Source organism: Mesocricetus auratus, unplaced genomic scaffold, assembly GCF_017639785.1.
Source record: "Mesocricetus auratus isolate SY011 unplaced genomic scaffold, BCM_Maur_2.0 Super-Scaffold_6730, whole genome shotgun sequence".
In the NCBI taxonomy this organism is placed as follows: Eukaryota; Metazoa; Chordata; class Mammalia; order Rodentia; family Cricetidae; genus Mesocricetus; species Mesocricetus auratus.
The window spans coordinates 64,892,168-64,910,331 of NW_024429184.1; the positions used below are offsets into that span (position 1 = coordinate 64,892,168).

General features: G+C 39.7%; 1 protein-coding gene, 1 long non-coding RNA gene and 1 pseudogene across 2 annotated transcripts in view; 2 read left to right on the plus strand and 1 right to left on the minus strand.

The window, feature by feature from the left end:
* Prex2 (phosphatidylinositol-3,4,5-trisphosphate dependent Rac exchange factor 2) overlaps positions 1-18,164 on the minus strand; it is a 273,913-nt gene that overhangs the window by 177,966 nt on the left and 77,783 nt on the right. The window contains 3 exon segments of the mRNA XM_005066754.4: positions 4,860-4,993; positions 16,362-16,451; positions 16,453-16,530. Of these exon segments, the coding sequence (XP_005066811.2) occupies positions 4,860-4,993; positions 16,362-16,451; positions 16,453-16,530 (302 nt within the window).
* Positions 4,989-18,164, plus strand: part of LOC121138771 — a 31,328-nt gene continuing 18,152 nt past the window's right edge. The window contains exon 1 of the long non-coding RNA XR_005875635.1: positions 4,989-5,132. This is a non-coding gene — a long non-coding RNA (uncharacterized LOC121138771). The remainder of the gene's footprint in view (positions 5,133-18,164) is intronic.
* On the plus strand, positions 10,667-12,435 carry LOC106020846 (annotated as a pseudogene).

An 18,164-nucleotide genomic window follows, 5' to 3' on the forward strand; every position in this document is an offset into this window, starting at 1 on the left:
ATAATCTACATTTTTAAACTAAAAATACAGAACAAAGTAAGAGTTCCACCAAGGTCCACAGATGACCACATGTAACAGCAAAAACCACAGTTGCATATGAGGATAATCAAGCAGGGAAAAGTTATTTTTCTTTTAAGCAGTAAAAACTCTCTAAAAGTATTCAAAACTAAAAACTACTCAAGTTCCATTCATTTGCCTTTAAATTTCAAGATTTGTTTTTTTTTCCCCGCTGAGTAATACTCCACTGTGTGAATGTACCATATTTTCTCGATCCACTCTTCAGTTGAGGGGCATCTAGGTTGCTTCCAGGTTTTGGCTCTTACAAACAACACTGCTATGAACATAGTTGAACAGATGTCCTTGTTGTATGAATGTGCATCCTTTGGGTATATGCTGGTTCTTGAGGTAGATTGATTCCCATTTTCCTGAGAAACTGCCATACTGATATCCAAAGTGGCTGAACAAGTTTGTACTCCCACCAGCAATGGAGGAGTGCTCCCCTTTATCCACATCCTCTCCAGCATAAGCTGTCATTGGTGTTTTTTTATTTTAGCCATCCTGACAGGTGTAAGATGGTATCTCAGAGTTGTTTTGATTTTCATTTCCCTGATGGCTAAGGATGTTGAGCAATTTCTTAAGTGTCATTTGGCCATTTTAGACTCTTCTATTGAAAATTCTGTAGTTCTGTACCCCACTTTTTAATTGGATTGCTAGGAGTTTGGGTGACTAGCTTCTTGAGTTCTTTGTATATTTTGGAAATCATCCCTCTGTCAGGTTTGGGTTGGTGATGATCCATCTTGTGTGAGGTAACTGAGTCATAGAAAGACAAGCATGGTATGTACTCACTCATATATGGATATTAGACATAGCGTAAAGTATAACCAGCCTACAGTTCACATTGCCAGAGAAGTTAGGAAACAAGGAGGACCTAAGATAGACATACATGGTCCCCCAGAGAAGAGGAAAGGAACAAGTTCTCCTGGGCAAATTAGGAGTGGGGGTGGAGGGAGGAAGGTAGGAAAAGAGAGAAGGGGAGAAGAGGAGGAGAGAGGAAGACAGGAAAGAGCAGGAAGAATAGAAGAGAGCAAGAAAGGAGATACCTTAATAGAGGGAGCCATTAAAGTTTTAAGAGAAATCTGGCACTAGGCAAATGTCCAGAGACCCACAAGCATGATGCCAACTAAGAATCTAAGCAATAGTGGAGAGGCTACATTAAATACTGTTGCCCTATACTGAGATTGATGACTACCTTAAATGCCATCCTAGAGCCTTCATCCAGTAGCTTATGGAATCAGAAGGAAACACTCACAGCTAAACACTGAGTCATACTCCTGGAATCCAGTTGTGGAGAGAGAGGAGGAATGAGCAAAGTGGTCAAGACCGTGTTTGAGAAACCCACAGAAACAGCTGACCTGAGCAAGTGAGAATGCACAGACCCCAATCATAAAGTTGGGGAACCAACACTGGACCCTCTGAATGTGGGAGCCAGTTAGGAGGCCTGGGCTGTCTATGGGACCTCTGACAGTGGAACCAGTATTTATTCCTAGTGTGCAAATGGACATTGGGAGCCCATTTCCCATGGAGGGATACTCTTTCAGCGAAGATACACGGAGTAGGGCCTAGGCCCTGCCCCAAATGATATGACAGACTGATGATCCCCCATGGAAGGCCTCACCCATCCTGGAGAGTATATGGGGGGTAGTTATGTAAGGGGCGTGGGAGGATGGGAGGAAGAGGGAACTGGGATTGATATGTAAAATAAGATTGTTTCTAAATTAAATAAATAAGTTTTTTTAAAGGAAAAGAATCACTTAAGTCAATCAACAGACTTTAAGTGACATAGTTTTTAATCTGACTCAATAACAAAAGTCTGGCTGGAATTTGACACTTATCATCATCGTGTGCTACAACAGCTAACCATGACATACCTGTCCACTACTGCCTCCTCCTCTGCTCTTGCCTAAATACCAACCTTCCCTGAGGAAGCAGGATGACACCTGGAAGCTACCTCCACATTCCTTCTCCTCCAATGACTCCTTCTATGGAAAACACAGCACATCTGGCTAGTCTTTCCTAACCCCTCATCCACAGTTAGCAGTCCTTCACAACTACTAAAAAAGACTAAGGAATTCATCTGACCTGTAAGAGCATGTAGCCCCTAACCATCACCACCCAACATGCCTCATGTTCATTTGGACAGCAATCTTAAGTGTATTCTGCTAAAACGCCTTTATAAATGCCATTAATCAGAAATGGAGGCCAGGGACCCTATGAAAATCGGAATAATAGAGTGTAAAACATCTATATATGTATTTGGTTCAAATTATGCATTTATTACAGATATTTTCTAAGCAGCAAATATTTAACTGCATAAAATTTTCGAGTTGTTTAACTTATTTAACGTTCTAATAAAAATTCTATCATTTTATCCTTTGTATATTTGTTAAGTATAGTAATAGGTCTACCTATGTTAAATATACAGGTGATTGTATGTTTTACAAGATGGAAAATAGGAACATGATATCATGAAAGAACATCTCTTGGAAATTGGTACCTTTTATTTCAAAAGCAATCACATGGCAAATGTCTTAATATGTTTAAAGACAGTTTTGGTCATAAGCAAAACAATTCTGTCTACACACACACACACACACACTCCCATAAAACACATGCACACTCATACACACACACTGATTCTCACATTCACAACACACACACATTCACACAACACATACATTTAAATACAAAAACACACAGACAACACACACACATAGCATACACATACAGATACAACACATACATTCACACAACATATTCACATGCACAAACACATACAAACACACACCATCTTATACACAGAAAGACTACATACAACATATACACACAAATGAGTGATTCATCATTGGATACTATTTTCAAAGCTAGTAATTTTCTTTATGATGTCACTTTGAACTTTGAACAGATTCTGTATCTTGTATGGTGGCACTGATTCATAATATATAAATCTAATAAGTAGTCTAAGTTGGTACATCTTTAATTTCTCAAGCAAATGACCTTATATGAAGACTCAGAACAATTTTGTTTTGTGTGATGGAATTGCGCCTCTGTATGTGTTTACTTTATCATCACTATCATCTAACTATGTGTTTTATGCTACCAGGACCAATATAAGTAGCAAAAAGCTGTAAATAATGCTAAAGTCCAGTGACAGAAGTAATAAACTATGATAATTGAATGGGATATAGTAAATAGTAAACCACAGAAGTAAAAAAAGAATAAACTATTGCTATATGAAACTAAATATACATTTAAGAAACCAACAAACAAAAAACATAAATAGAAAAATCTAAACATACTATGATACTATCTTTGAAAATTATCAAGCAAAATTAACATGTTATTCATTGGCATTGCATGCTACATCATAAATCATTTTTATACTAGTTTCACTAACATTGATATCATTGAAAGGATCCCAAAAGAGCTGGCTAATTTAACACATTCCTCTTCAAAGAACGTAAGTGGAGCGCTGAAATGGATGCACTGGTCCTTGGTTCTTGTGCTTTCAGCATCGTGGCACATAGAAGGAGGTTCAGTTTACTCTGCTCTCAAAGCAGCTCTAGATCTTCAAAGGCCTATGCTAAGGTGAAGTCTGTGAATGAACATCAACCTACTTTAGTGGTTCTCAACCTTCCTAACACTGTGACCTTTTTCATACAGTTCCTCATATGGTGGTGACCCCCAATCATAAAATCATTTTGTTGCTACTTCATAATTATAATTGTCTACTCTTATGCATCATAATGTAAGTATTTGATATGGAGGATATCTTATATGCAACCTCCAAAGGGGCTGAGAGCCACAAGTTGAGAACCACTGATCTGGTTATTTCCATCTCTAGCCACTGTTCAGTCCACACTGTGTGCATCCATTAAGGGTATCTATTATATACATAGTAGAGTTTTTACTTCAGAAAAATGTCTCAGATAATTTATGTATGACCGTAAGAGCTCAGGGCATCAGCATTTTTTACACTGACATTATCAATTTTGCAAAAGCTCAAGAGTAGTGGGAATTCGTTTCTGCCAATAGTTTCAGAGTCTTGGGGCAGGGCTTTAGTATGCTGCAATGATCCCTTATAAAGAGGAGAAGGAGTGTCTCCCACTCTCTCTTTTGGGGTGACAGTCTGAGACCTGACCATCATCCTGTATTGCAGCATCCTGTACTTCCAAGGGCAAAAGATGGCAGTGGCTATTTACCTTCTTTGTATGAGTGCTTCCCAAATAAATATCTGTTATTCTTTTATTCGGGCATTCATGGACTTCCTTAATCTGCCCACACTCTGGAAATGATGATCACATATATAAGCTTTCAGGTTGGGATGACTAAAAACGAGACTCACTATTGGTGCTTATGGATTCCGGGTACAGATTTAGGACTGATGGCTTAAGTGTAACAGGGAAGGGAATGTGGGCCCACGGTTCTCAATATGTCATCCATATGAATTCTGAAAATACACCAGATAGTAATAGGAGGAGACTGGAAAGTGATCAGGGCTAAAGCCAAGATGCTGTGCCTGCAGCAGATATGGGAGGAAATGGCTCAGACACAGAACCAAGAAAGAGGGAAACACAGCAACATCTCCCACAGGTATGCCTCTCCTTGAGAGAGCTGTGGGAGGAAGTGTCACAAGACAGTGACACGTAGGTCAGGACACATCAAGCAGGCAGAGAAAACAGGCGAGGCATGCCGGGGTGAAATGGGTTATAGGCAGGGTGAGTTCTGGGACTCCTGCAGGAATAGGGAGCCTGTGAGATGGAAGAAAATACTTCCAAAGTGTAACTCTGTTATGAGCTTACCTGTGTTTCCTTTTGCAGTACACCAACAGATTATCAAAAAGAAAAAACACCCGCTCTTGAATGTTTCCAGAAGAAATTTTCATCAAGACTCCACACATAAGCATCTCCGTGCAGGTGTCGGTAATGCTGGATCCCTGGGTGAGGCAAAGAAAAGAAGCAGTATCTGGTCACCTGGTTTCTATTGTCTTTGTGCTGGAAATCATACAAAGAGCAGCATGCAGCTAGGCGAGCATACTGTCACTGCGCCACAACCAAAGCCCCAACTGAATTTTGGTATGCAATTATTCTCCTTTAAATTTCTCTTGTTTTTATTAGGAGCAATGTGAACACAGGACAAAGTGTACAGTTAAGGAGTTACACTGAATGGCATCTTCCTCCCATCAGTCTTCAGGTCATTCTACAGGGAGACTCTAGGTCTACCTAAGACAACTGAAGTTACAACAGACAGGCTGAAACAGAAGCTGGGGGAGCCCAGGAGGCCTAATCCCCACCAAAAGAACCACAGACAACTAAAAGAGCTAGAGAATGGGAGCTGGGAGAGGGAAATGGTCCTCCCTAGCTAAGAGCACACGAATTGTTCATCTAGTGTCAAACAGTCAGCCCTGAAAACTCAGGTGTGTATCAGGGGAAGAAAACACATGAACACATATGCACATGCACATTCTTCCCTCCTCCCTCTCTCTCTCACACACACACACATGAATGTAACAACAGCAATGAAAAAAATAAGAAGGAGCCCATGAATTTCAAAGAGAACAAGATATAGGGGAGGATTTGGAACCACAGAAGGGGAGGGGGTAATGACATGATTACATTGTAATCTCAAAAATAAAAGAATAAAAACGTCTAAATTATTAGGGGGTATTAATTTAAAGATCTACTCTAATTACAGAGGAGAAAATAAGCAAAAACTGAAAAATGGGATGGAGGATAGCTTAGGAGGCAAGAACTTAGTTCCCAGCACCCAAGCAAGGTGGCTCCCAAAGCCTTAACTCCAGCTCAAAGGGCTCCGATGCCTCTGACTAATTCTTACCACAGTGCTAGCTTGAGCGAACAGTGGCCAGATAGAAGCAGCCATCCCAAGGCATCCACAGAAAATAACTCTGCACAGAGCTTCAGCGCTCTGAACAACACCACTGGAGTCCTACAGGGGCTGTGTCTGCTCTCACTCCCGGCTAACACTTTAGTCTGTTTGCTGCTACCTAGCCAGTCACAAGGTACACTGAGTCAGATTTAAGAGGAAAAGAAAAAAGAACACAAGTTTTCAGAGGTTCTCTCTCCCTGGTCTCTGTAGCAAGAGTATTTCGGCTTTAAATGTATCTGGCTTCTTTTAATCTAAAGGTAAATTGCTGGTTCTTGTTTAAATCAATGTTTCTATCTTTGGTTTTGATGTTTAATATTCAGACCATTAACTGTAATTTCATATTTGCACAACAATTACAAGTACAGGTTGTATAGTAGACTAAAAAAACTAAAGTAAATTGAAAATTCAAATCTGTAATAAGAAAATTCTAAACAGGAAATTAATGCAGAGAATGTATTTTTTATGTCCACTTGCTTATCCATGTTACAAACATACATAAAGTCTTAGGAAACCTCTTCATTCTATTCACCCTGGCAGTTTATATACGAATGTAAACCTTTACATAGTTTAAGCCACTCTCATGTGTTCCCTGTCCCAAATTATCATGAACATGAGCATAGGTTCAATTCCAGTAGCATGATTTCTAACTAGTTATTTATAATTGGTAGTATCTTTATCTTCAGGATAATCTGATTAAAATTAGCATGTAACAAAGAGATACTTACCAAGTTGCTTATATAAGTTACTCTTTCCTAGCAGGAATTTCACTGAAGGTACAGAATACATTCCCTTTAAGCTACCCTTGCTGTGAGTAATACACACCTACCCAGTGAGTACAAAGGGTCATTGCCATGTTATCCTACCCAGAATGTTAAATAAATATTCCAAGTAAGTAATCCAATTTACATATTCAGACAGTAGCAAATATTCCTACATGACATAAGGCCTAAAAATGTGTTACCTGATCTTTCACTTGTAAGATAATTACAAGCAATTTATATAAAACAGACCTAACAACTGATTCAAAGTATTCAATGGTAGCAAAGCCACCAGGCACTTTTCTTCTTTCTGGACCTATAGTAGTCTACATTTCAAACTGCTTTTTAACACCACTGAGTATTCTTTTAATAATGTAGAATGTCACTTGGCCTGGCTAGCATTTTATCTTTATTTTGACAATTAAGGACAATATTTCATTCTAAACAGCTACCTATTCCCTACCATATATGTATCTAATAAATGAAAACTGTGATTAGATACTTTATCAAGAAAAGGAACATCAGATTTTGAACATCTCTACATGTCAAGAAATATGCTATACATTTTCTCCTGGCATAAAATATGAAACTATTAATTAGCTAATTGACTCCCACTAAAATTAAGCTCTGTCATCAGTCCTCTCTTCTTGCTGGATGTCAGTCACAAGATTAAAGAGAAAGTAAAAGCTTAGAGAATGTTAAAGAAGACAAAATGCCACAAAGACTCCCCAAACACATGCAATGCCTTGGCCAAGATCCACAGAGACAGTCCCACTTAATGTGAAGAAACTGACTAGGCTGGTGACATCGAGATGGGAGCTTGGAACTAGGACACTTAATGAACCCTCTGGACACTCTTACAGAGAAAAACCTCTTTAAAATATGGAATCAAGTACAAATTGAAAAATATCACAGTGTTATCATCTAAATTCGCAAGAAAACAAATATGACACACAAAAGATGTATCTGATTCACCTTTCTGGAGTTTCAAATTGTTAGCTCAAATTATAACTTCAGTAGTTTAATGTAAGGTTAAATAAAATGCATGATATATTCATGTTACCAGGAAAAAGTCACAAAATTTCACTCATTTAATGATATTTTTCCATGGATTTGTTTTTGGTGCCCCCGTTTCCAAAAACACTTTTCCTCAACCAACAGGAACCACTCATTACTCCGTTCTACCTTAAGGTAGAAGATGCTCTATTTCCCAAGTTACCTAGAGGGGAAACAGAACAATCTCATCCACAGCTTCTGGAAGATTCAAACTCAAGAAATAATAAAAGAACATATCGTGAAATCAATCACAAACTAAATCAAATGTAAGCAGCAACAAGATTCTCACATCAACAAGGACTGATTTTTAAATGGCCCTGTAGAGCTGGGAACATGTCTGTGATATTAGGGGTGAAATCTGAGTGGTCATTAACAAACCTGGTCCATGTAGCAATTTCCAAATTAGCCTGGACCATAAGATGAGATTCTGAATCAGAAACAAAAAAATGTAAAATTGTATTTCTCCATGTGAAAAACAATCAAGAAATGTCATATTTCCCTTCTGTTTCTTTCTATTTCTGAAATATAATAGCAGCCTTCATCACTTGCCCCCAATCTTTCTTTATTAATGATTCTCTTACATTTTATTGGGATTTTTCTGACTACTTCCAAATAGACATGGCAAGGACTTGAAGCTGGACTGCTAAACAATGTCATGTTATTGCTATTCTTTCATCAAAATACTTCAGTGTGAATCCACAACCTACAGCTAAAACCACATAACAGACCCACCAAAAGCAGGCTGAAACTGAGACTAGTCCAGTTCTCTGAAATGAGTCAACAGCTCTAACTAAGCTTCTCATGGATTTCTTGCCCAAAGTATATTAACTGTTGGCATATGAGTTCAGTAAGTCTGGTAGAGTGCTCTGAAACTCTCAAGTTTGTGGCTGCATCTCATTTACTCATTATCAAAATATGGTGGACACTGCCATTCTCCTTGGAACTAGGAAAACAAACTGTACGGACAAGAAGTATAACTGCAAAGATGAACAATTAAAACATGACATCTCCTGGCCATAGTTATTACAAAAACGCTGAGAAAACACCCATTTCTTTAATGAACTTCCTGTTAAACAGCAGGCAGGAAGCATAGCTCCTTCTAAGAATCAGTTCTATTTCAGTTGCCACTTTGCAAACCTAAACTTATTGGTTTGAGAAATTGGGTAAGTTAAATTTCCCTAACTTATGAGTCAACAAAAAGAGAATAATAACTCAGAAAATGTTCAGACTCACAGGCACAGTTGGGGTATGGTTAACTCCCTCCCCAGAGGCTGATGTTCTAGAGACGTATTATGACAATGTTGAGGTGGTAGAGCTTTTAAAGGCAGGTGAGTGGTGAAGGTAACTAGGTCATGGGCACTGACCTCAAATATATTAAAGCAGATCTTATGGGACTGGGTCAGTTCCTCGTGAGAATTAATTGTTAAAAGGGAACTTGGTGCTTCCCCTGAACCTCTCCTTTACAGGTGTCAACTCCTCCTCACGTACTCCCAACATGCTCTGTCATCTACTCCAAAGCTCTCTCACACCTGAGCAGACACCTCTGATATGCTGTTGGATCTCCCAGACCATGAGCTAAGTGACCAAGCTTAGGTGTTCCCTTCAGCCACTTACATTGGCAGCTCAGTATTTCCCCGATGGTCAGCATCAGATGATCATCAGTCACCTCAATCTCCCCTAACCGAATTAACCCAAACAAGATTACCACTGTCTTAGATTTCTATATTGAGTTTTGACAGGAGTGCTAAGAGGTTTGAAAAAAATTATTTAGCTAGAGTTTGGTAAGATTTTCACAAAGTTCGGTTGTCCCAAAATCATTTTCGAGTCTGACACTGTCCCTTTTCTATTGTTAATCTGTCCTATACAGTTTCTATAAAGTTAACTTTAACATGAAAATCCATGGTTATTCTATTTATAATTACTATTGTTATGATGAACCACAACCCAAAGCAAGTTGGGAAGGAAAAGGTTTATTCAGCTTACACTTCCACATTGTTGTTGATCACTGAAGGAAGTCAGGACAGGAACTTGAGCAAGGCAGGAACCTGGAGGCAGGAGCTGATATAGAAGCCATGGAGGGGTGCTGCTTATTGGCTTGTTCACAATGGCTTACTCAGCTTTATTTCTTTTTTTAATTTAAATTTAAATTAGAAACAAGGTTGCTTCACAAGTCAGTTCCAGGTCCCTCTCCATTTCCCTCCCCTCCTCCTTTGCCCTCCCTCTAACCCCCCCCAATATCCCCTCATTTCCCCAGGGAGGGTGAGGCCCTCCATGAGGGTGTCCATAGTCTGTCATTTCATCCAGGGCAGGGCCTAGACCCTCCCCCAAGAGTTCAGGGTGAGAGTGCATCTCACATTGTTGGATAGGAGTCCAAATCAGCTTGATTCCTTATAGAACCCAGGACCATCAGCCCAGGGATGGCACCACCCACCATGGGCTGAGCCCACCCCCATCAATCATTAATTAAAATAATGCCCTATAGGCTTGCCTGCTTACAGCCTGATCTTCTGGAGAGATTTTCTCAATTTGAGATCCCTTCCTCTCAATGACTATAGCTTGTGTCAAGCTGATAGAAAAGAAAACTAGCTAGCACAATGGCTTAGATACATATAACCTTAGGTAACTGTTCTGTTTAATCTGCATTGTCAACTTGACTGGATTTGAGATTACACCACCAGCATGTCTGTAAAGGCATTTCCTGAGGTGTAACTGAGAAGGAAAGGCACTTGACTGTGGGAGCAGCATCCCAAGGGCTGAGTCCTTGAACTACATGCAAGGGGCAAAAGAGGAACCACAGCTGATCAGCCATCGGCACATCCAACTCTCTCTGCTTTCTCTGTACATCCAACTCTCTCTGCTTTCTCTGTACATCCAACTCTCTCTGCTTTCTCTGCACATCCAACTCTCTCTGCTTTCTCTGGGGACACAATGTGACTAGTCACCTTAGCATCCTGCAACCATGCCTTCCACACCACAATGCCCTTTCTTTAAGTGGCTTTCACCAAGTATTTTGTCACAGTCCTAATAAAAGTATCTAATAGAGTACTATAGTAACTGTTACCAGCTGAGTTCTTATACTATGAAAATAGGAAATTCTTAGGGATAAACTCTGGCTGCTGGGATTCCTAGCTGGTGAAGGCTTGGGCGGGACACATGCAGTATGGTGCAAGATGGTGGATGCAGAAGTAATTACTGTCCCAAAGAAGCATAAGAAGAAAAAAAGACCAGATGCCATTACAATAAGATGTATCTGAAATACAACATACTGAAGAATTTCTTATCAAACCAGAATCTAAAGTGGCTCAATTAGACACTTCTCAGTGACCCTTGTTACTAAAGAATTTTGATAAGCTAAATGTAAGGACAAAACACTACACACCTATTCCTTGTGGTTCAAATCCTTTGAAGAGGGAGATTAGGGACTATATCAGGTTTCATTAATCTTGACAAGACCTCTAACCCCTCTTCCCATGAGGTGACAGCCTGGATCTGATGAATACTTCAGGTAGAGAAGACAGGCCACAGTGGCACAATAGATCCCAAAGTGACTGGTTATTTAATCATGTGCACTGAATGAGCCACTCTTTGGGTTAAATCACAACAGAGTGCAGGCAAAGAGTACGTGGGAATTGTCCAGTTGCACAATGCTATTGAAGGGGATACTCAGCTTCCTAGCTCCTAGAAACTCTGACAGGTGCCCTGTTTCAGCGACCTCCACTTATTGCTGCAGTAAAGAGGCAACTTCGGGTAAGAATTACCTACGAGAGCAAAATGATAGAATATGGTCCTGAAAGAATATTAGGAATCTTTGGGGTGAGCTGTGAAGCTGGAACTTACATTCAGACACTCTGGTGCACCTTAACTTGCTATAGGGAGTTGGTGGTCAGTTGCAGGAACTTCAGAGGGTGTGTTCTGGAGTCATGAGTGAAAAGAACCACATGGTGACAGTGCATGATGTACTTGATGCTCAGTGGCTGTACGATAACCACAAGAATGAGAGTTACTTGTGGCATGTTGTTTACCCTTTGGAAAAGCTGTTGACATCTCATAAATGTCTGGTTATGAAAGACAGTGCAGTGAATGTAATCTTCTATGGGACCAAGATCATGCTTTCTGGTGTTCTCCGATATGAGGATGGCATTGAGGTCAACCACGAGATTGCAGTCTTTACCATCTGCATGGCTATTTTGCATTGATGACCACAACAGTGATTTCTACCTGTGACCATGGTATGGTAGCCAAGATAAAGAGGGTGATCATGGAGAGAAACATGTATCCTCGAAAGTGGGGTTTAGGTCCAAAGTCTAGACAGAAGATGATGAAAAAGCAGGGCCTTCTGGACAAGCACGAAAAAACTACAGATAACACCCCTCCCACCTGGAAACAGGACTACATTGACTACAGTGATTCTGGAAAGAAAGCACTGGTTGCTGAAGCAGTACATGCCCCTCAGTTAGCTGCTGAAGCAAAACATCATAAAAAGGAAGCAGGAGAGTGAAAGTGAGTATAATAAGACCCCTCCAGTAGTTCCCCAGGTTGATGAAGAAGAAAAAGAAAAAGAAGGATAAGAAGCCTAAAACTGTGCTAGAAAGTGGGGGTGAGGCTGGAGATGGGGGACAGTGATACCACCAAAAAGAAAAAGAAGAAAGTGAAAGTAGTAGAAGAGATATATAAATAGTTAAAGCCATCCGAAGCATTATGTCCAGCTGGGAGGAGAAATGAAAGCCTTACTGAGAGAACATTTTGTTGAGGGAGTAAAACAGAGGTACCAAGTAGAGTACAGAGCGCTGGTACACTTTAGCTGCCACTTGTGACCTCAGTGATTAGGGTGTGGCCCTCTCATCCTGTCCTGTCCTGTTTTAAGGAGATAAGTGATGAAAAAGCAGGTTTTTGCCACTGACCCCTCTTGCTTGAGTGTGGAAGCACACCTTCAGACACGGCACTGCCTAGGTAACTCTCTGCAGCTATTTACCAATGGCCATTTTAAACAATGCCATAGACAGTCTTCTCCTAGTTTGCCTTTTTTAATGTCTGTAAAAATTAAATCTGCCAAATAAAATGGTATAGAACCTTCTGTGATTAAAAGAAGAATATAATTTAACATGTTCACTGGGGAAATCTTATCTCTAGTTTCCTATGAGGGCTCTTCTTTCCTGGTATTAGATATGGGTCTGGTAGTGTCCATGGTTTTTGGGCTAGCACTCTCTGTGCATTGTACACAAAATTTATCCAACTCCATTTGACTACTTGTGTTTTCAGGGGAAGCCAAAGCATTCCTATACCCTTCTGTTTTAATGTTCATTTTTTTTGAAGAAGTTGTTCATTGCTCAGAAAAGAATGTAATTTGTAGTTTTAAAAAGTATTTCTTTTGGGTTTGCTAATTGATAATCTTAGGCTGGCAGAACAAAAATGAAATATTTTTATTTAAAAAATTATGGATCTTTTTGTCCTATTTGAAAAAAAATCTGACTGCTGAAGCAAAACTCCAAAATACTGCATCATATTTTCAGAACTCTCATAGAATTCAAAGCACTCTCACTCACTTCATTGGACCCTTGAAGTCACTCACCCACACTATCTACAAATGAAGTTGATGTATTGTTGGGGCTGGGGGGAAACAACTCATGAGAGCCCAGACTAAACACCAAGTCTCCGCAAAACCCCCCACCTTGTTTCATATGATTTGGGAACAAGAAATTTCAACTATATGTAAATTCTACATATAAGTGCAAATGATCACTTATTATCACAAAGTTCTACATGGGCAAATTATTTGTGAGAATTTATTACAAAACCAAAACCTTTTGCAGGGCAGTGATGGTGATGCCATTACTTCCAGAATTTAGGAAGTAGAGGTACCAGCAGACATATTTCTGAGATGGAATCAACCTTGTCTAAATAGCGAGTTCCAGGACAGTCAGGAATATATAGAGAAATCCTGTCTCAAGAAACAAAAACAAAACCTTTCCTTGATTGAAGGGACAATGACATCCTAGATAAGTGAATGAGAAGAATTTCCATTCAAAACTGAAAATAATATAAATCCATCACTTGCAAGACACAGTTGCTATTCATGGTAGGAGTGCTATGCCCCTGAGGTGGTCATGAAAGACCTGCAGGAGTTTCCCAAGAAGCCCATTCTTGGCATTCACCGAAGCTCCTGACTACAAAAAGCCTACAAAGAATTCTGCCTTCTGTGAATATCACCATGCACCTACATGTACATGTTCATGAGAACTTGGACTGTACTAACCACACAAGAGTCTTAACATACATCAGCAACCACTGTTAACAGCCAGAAGTACCTCTTTAACTCGTCCTGTTCTCTCTTGGGCCAGGTTAACCCTGTCCAACTCCAGGCTTCTACAGAGTTCTCTTGGATGAGTAACATCCCTTAACCCGCTCTAAAAATGAATTAATAGTTCCCCTCCTCACTATAGTGGGCTGGGGTACATAGCCAGACGTAAGAAGAAGTTATCAAGCAACTGGCTCAACTCATCTCTAAGCTACTAAGTCACCAAACTCTCAATTCTATGGCCATATCTCACTAATTCATTATCAGAATCTTCTCAAGAAGAGAGGGCATTAACTCTCTTTGGAACTAGCCATTCTTATCAGTTGCCCTGTCTCTGACACAGTTGAGTTCTTGCTGGTTTCCTGCATCCTTGACAGAATTGATGAAGCTCCACTAACTTCCTCAGCTTACAGGCTACATTTTTAATATCGTAAAATTAGGGCTGGTATGCTAACTTTCAGTAACTATAACAAAATATCTGAAATAAATCAGTGGATAAGAAGGAAAGGCTTGTTTTTAGTTTTGTGTATCCCAAAACTGAAGTCCTTGGCCACTTAGCCCTATTGCTTCGGTCTATGGTGAAACAGAACATCATGGTGGAAGTGTATGCAGAGACAAGTTGCTTACCTCATGAAGGTACCCTTCCCAGTCACCTAACTTATTTCCACTACACCTCACCTCCTAAAAGTACTACCACCACCCAATAGCACCAATGGCTGGGAACCCAGTCTTCATCACATGGGTATCTGGAGATATTCAAGATGTGAATTATAGCCAGGTGTTGGCACACACCTTTAGTCCCAGCACTCAGGAGACAGAGGCAGGCGAATCGCTGTGAGTTTGAGGCCAGCCTCAAAAAAAATGCAAATTATAGCAACTGGACTAACTGATGTGAGCTACTTGTAAAATAATACAACCCAAGGCTGTGCTAAACAATAGTGTTTAAGCAAATCAGCTTCTTGAAGTAGACTCATTGTTTTTTTGTCTTTTTTTTGGCTACGCACTAGAAGGAAACCAAACTGCAGCAGCAGATTCCACAGTTCTGAAAAGAGTCTCTGAACTTCTTGTTTTAGCAAAAGGCCTGGCAGATTATACAGACAAATCCGGCAACTTTAAGAGAGTTGGTCTTTCTTCCAGTATTTGACTAATGACAAAATTGCAAAAGCAAAGTTGGCTCCATTTTTCTCATGCCTGCAGGCCAACTGCTCTGCAGGGATGGTATCATCATGATGAATCAACTGTAAAACACACCCATTCTCCCTGACTGAAAGAGGCAGCAATCAAGCTGCAGGAGGGTCACCCTAAGCACTCAAAATGGAAGAATATAGGCACAGAGGAAGCTAAGTCAGACCCCAGTCAGCACTTCAGATGATTCACAGCAGAGAATGACCAAATAGGAAGACTGTCCCAGGTTAGTTTTGACATTTCTTTGCATATCTGGCTGAATATAATCTTAGGTCTCAACAAAACTCAACACACTGAAGATAAAAGCTAGTTAATGACAACTCCCCAAGGATAAAAGCAATCTCTAGATTTATGTGAGTTGTGCTTGGCTGTACATTTTCATTGCTGTTTATACTTCTGTCCTTTCATTATCTTAGATGCTTACTTTATCACATGAAGAAGTTTGCTAGCCCAAAGTTCATATTCATTTAAATTATGGTTATTTTAAACCAGAATTTTGGCTTATTTTTATAGCAGGAGTGCAAGATTCCATTCCTGTGGAATAACTGAGACCCAGCATCATCAGTCACCATAGCCACAAACATTTGATTCTCAAGTAGGAACTTTACTTGCTTTTTTATCTTAAAGAAAAAATGAACAAAGAGCATTCTTTACTGATTCATAAAACTCACACATTTCATCTTGCTAGACAAAGGACACCAAATCGTAGACATTCTCTTCGGTTTAGAAATGAAGAAACCAAAGCACAGAGGGATTCGGTAGACTCCAGCTCCCCCAATTTAAGAGTCTAAAGATGGCATCACAGAGCATACAATCCTTTATTGTCCCAAGCATTCAGGTTAGGTACTTGTTGACTAAAACCAGAACAGAAGAATGGTATCCCAAATCCTGAAGTGCTGAAGCCTGGAGGCACACAGTAATTATTGGTTTGATCACAAATTTCTGAGGTCAAGATGACTTCCATCTTACACTCGTGTGAAAGTAACATGGAACGCACTTTCAGAGCTGACTGTGGTCCATGGGCTGCTGGAAGATGGCCACTTGTGGTTCCATGCATTGAAAAGAAGTGCTGCATGTGAGTCCACAACTCTATGAAGCTGAAACTTTGAGCAAAGTGCACGTACCTCCCAGCCTTCAATGTGTGACTGCCACTCTTCCAAAACTTCCAGTTTTTCCATCTGTCTCTTGGCCTCGTTTATGTTGGAACAGACAACAGACAGCTTTCATGGCTTGGAGGGCTTCCATCACCGCTGCGTAGTCACTGTGTTTCCGGGGAGTCCGCTTCAGTAATTCCTGTTTATACACAAAAATAAAACCACCCTTTGATCTCCAGTTCTGTGGTGTATACAGCAGGTTCAGACTGACCAGGAAATGAAAACGACAAAGACTGTGACAGCCACGCTGCTAAGTGACATCACAAACTCCACTAAGATAGGGATCAAAAGCAAAAGGTCAAATCAGTGAGTAAGCGTTACTTTAATGCTCATTTCTGCAGTCACCGTAATTTCCCCCTCAAACTTAACCTGTATTTTAGAAATGTAACGAGGTTTCTTTTTCTTCTTTCTCTATCTCAAATTATCAAACATCACACCTGAATCCGATCATAGTTTTTATAAAACTGATTTTCATTCTAACAGAAGCATATCAATCAGTACACTTTAATTTCCTTTTCTTAGAGTCTTTAGCAGATCTTCAAAAAAAAATGCACCACAGTTTCAAAACTGAATTAAATTCCTATTTCTGGTATCTTTTGAGAAACTATAAAGATATGCCATGAATAAAGCAACACTGTATATATTTTACGCTCCAGCCAAAAGAATCAATTGGCCAGTTTCATAGCATCCCACCATCAAGGGAGCAAGACATGTCATCTCCATCGATTGCTCTTGTTCCTTCTTGGTAAAGCAGTAGCGTTCCATGAACTTGGAAGCTTCCTTATTTAATTATCAGTTTCTGCTTTGGGGATGGAAATTTTATTTATTTTTTTCTTTCATTTCAATATCAAAAGCGGAATAATCTGCAATCTTTTAAGTATATTAAGTGGTCTTCTTAGCTGTTGTTTGGGAGCACAAAATTAAACATCTTCACCCACTGTCTAGACAACTTTGACCACATCACTTTTTAATTAGTCATTTGTTTCTTTGTAGCAGTTGTCATTATCAAGGCACTAACACAATTACAGAAACCCTGAAGCATAATTTCAGATGTTTTTTTTGTCAACATGCAATGGGAAAGCAGGCAATTCTTAGTTGTTTTACTGTTGAATACTTTGAAATAAACTTTGACCTTACATTTGATAGGATCCAACACCAAAGGGATACACATCACATTATTCCCAACATGAAGCTGAAATTTTTATTCTGGATTCCAGTCCATAAGAGAGACATGTAAGTGAGCCTTTTTAAATTATGTGAAATGTGGATATCAATCTCCAGGAAAGGATGTGGACCCTTGGAATGGTACCCAATACTAATCTGAGGAATTAAGACATGAATTAGGTAATGTGAAATAAACAAAAGCAAAAGACAAGTCATGATTCTGATGGTCACTCGCTCTCAGATTCTCACAGTTCTTCACAACATGACACAGTGTATTTAATACTTTCCTCTACATAAATACAAACACTGAAAAAGAATTCAAGTCTAATCTTTCAACGTTGGTCTATCTGTATACATAAGCAAATGGCTGGCATTAGCCGATCTGTATACATATAAGTCTTTTCCTTCTGAATGAAATAATCTGCCCCAAAGAGCAAGGAAGTCAACTCTGCTTCATATTTGTCAACTACTCTCTTCATTTGAGACAGGAATGTATCTATGATGCTTTTTTTGTTTTTAAGAATTAAACACTTGCCGGGCAGTGGTGGCATATGCCTTTAATCCCAGCACTCGGGAGGCAGAGGCAGGTGGATCTCTGTGAGTTCGAGG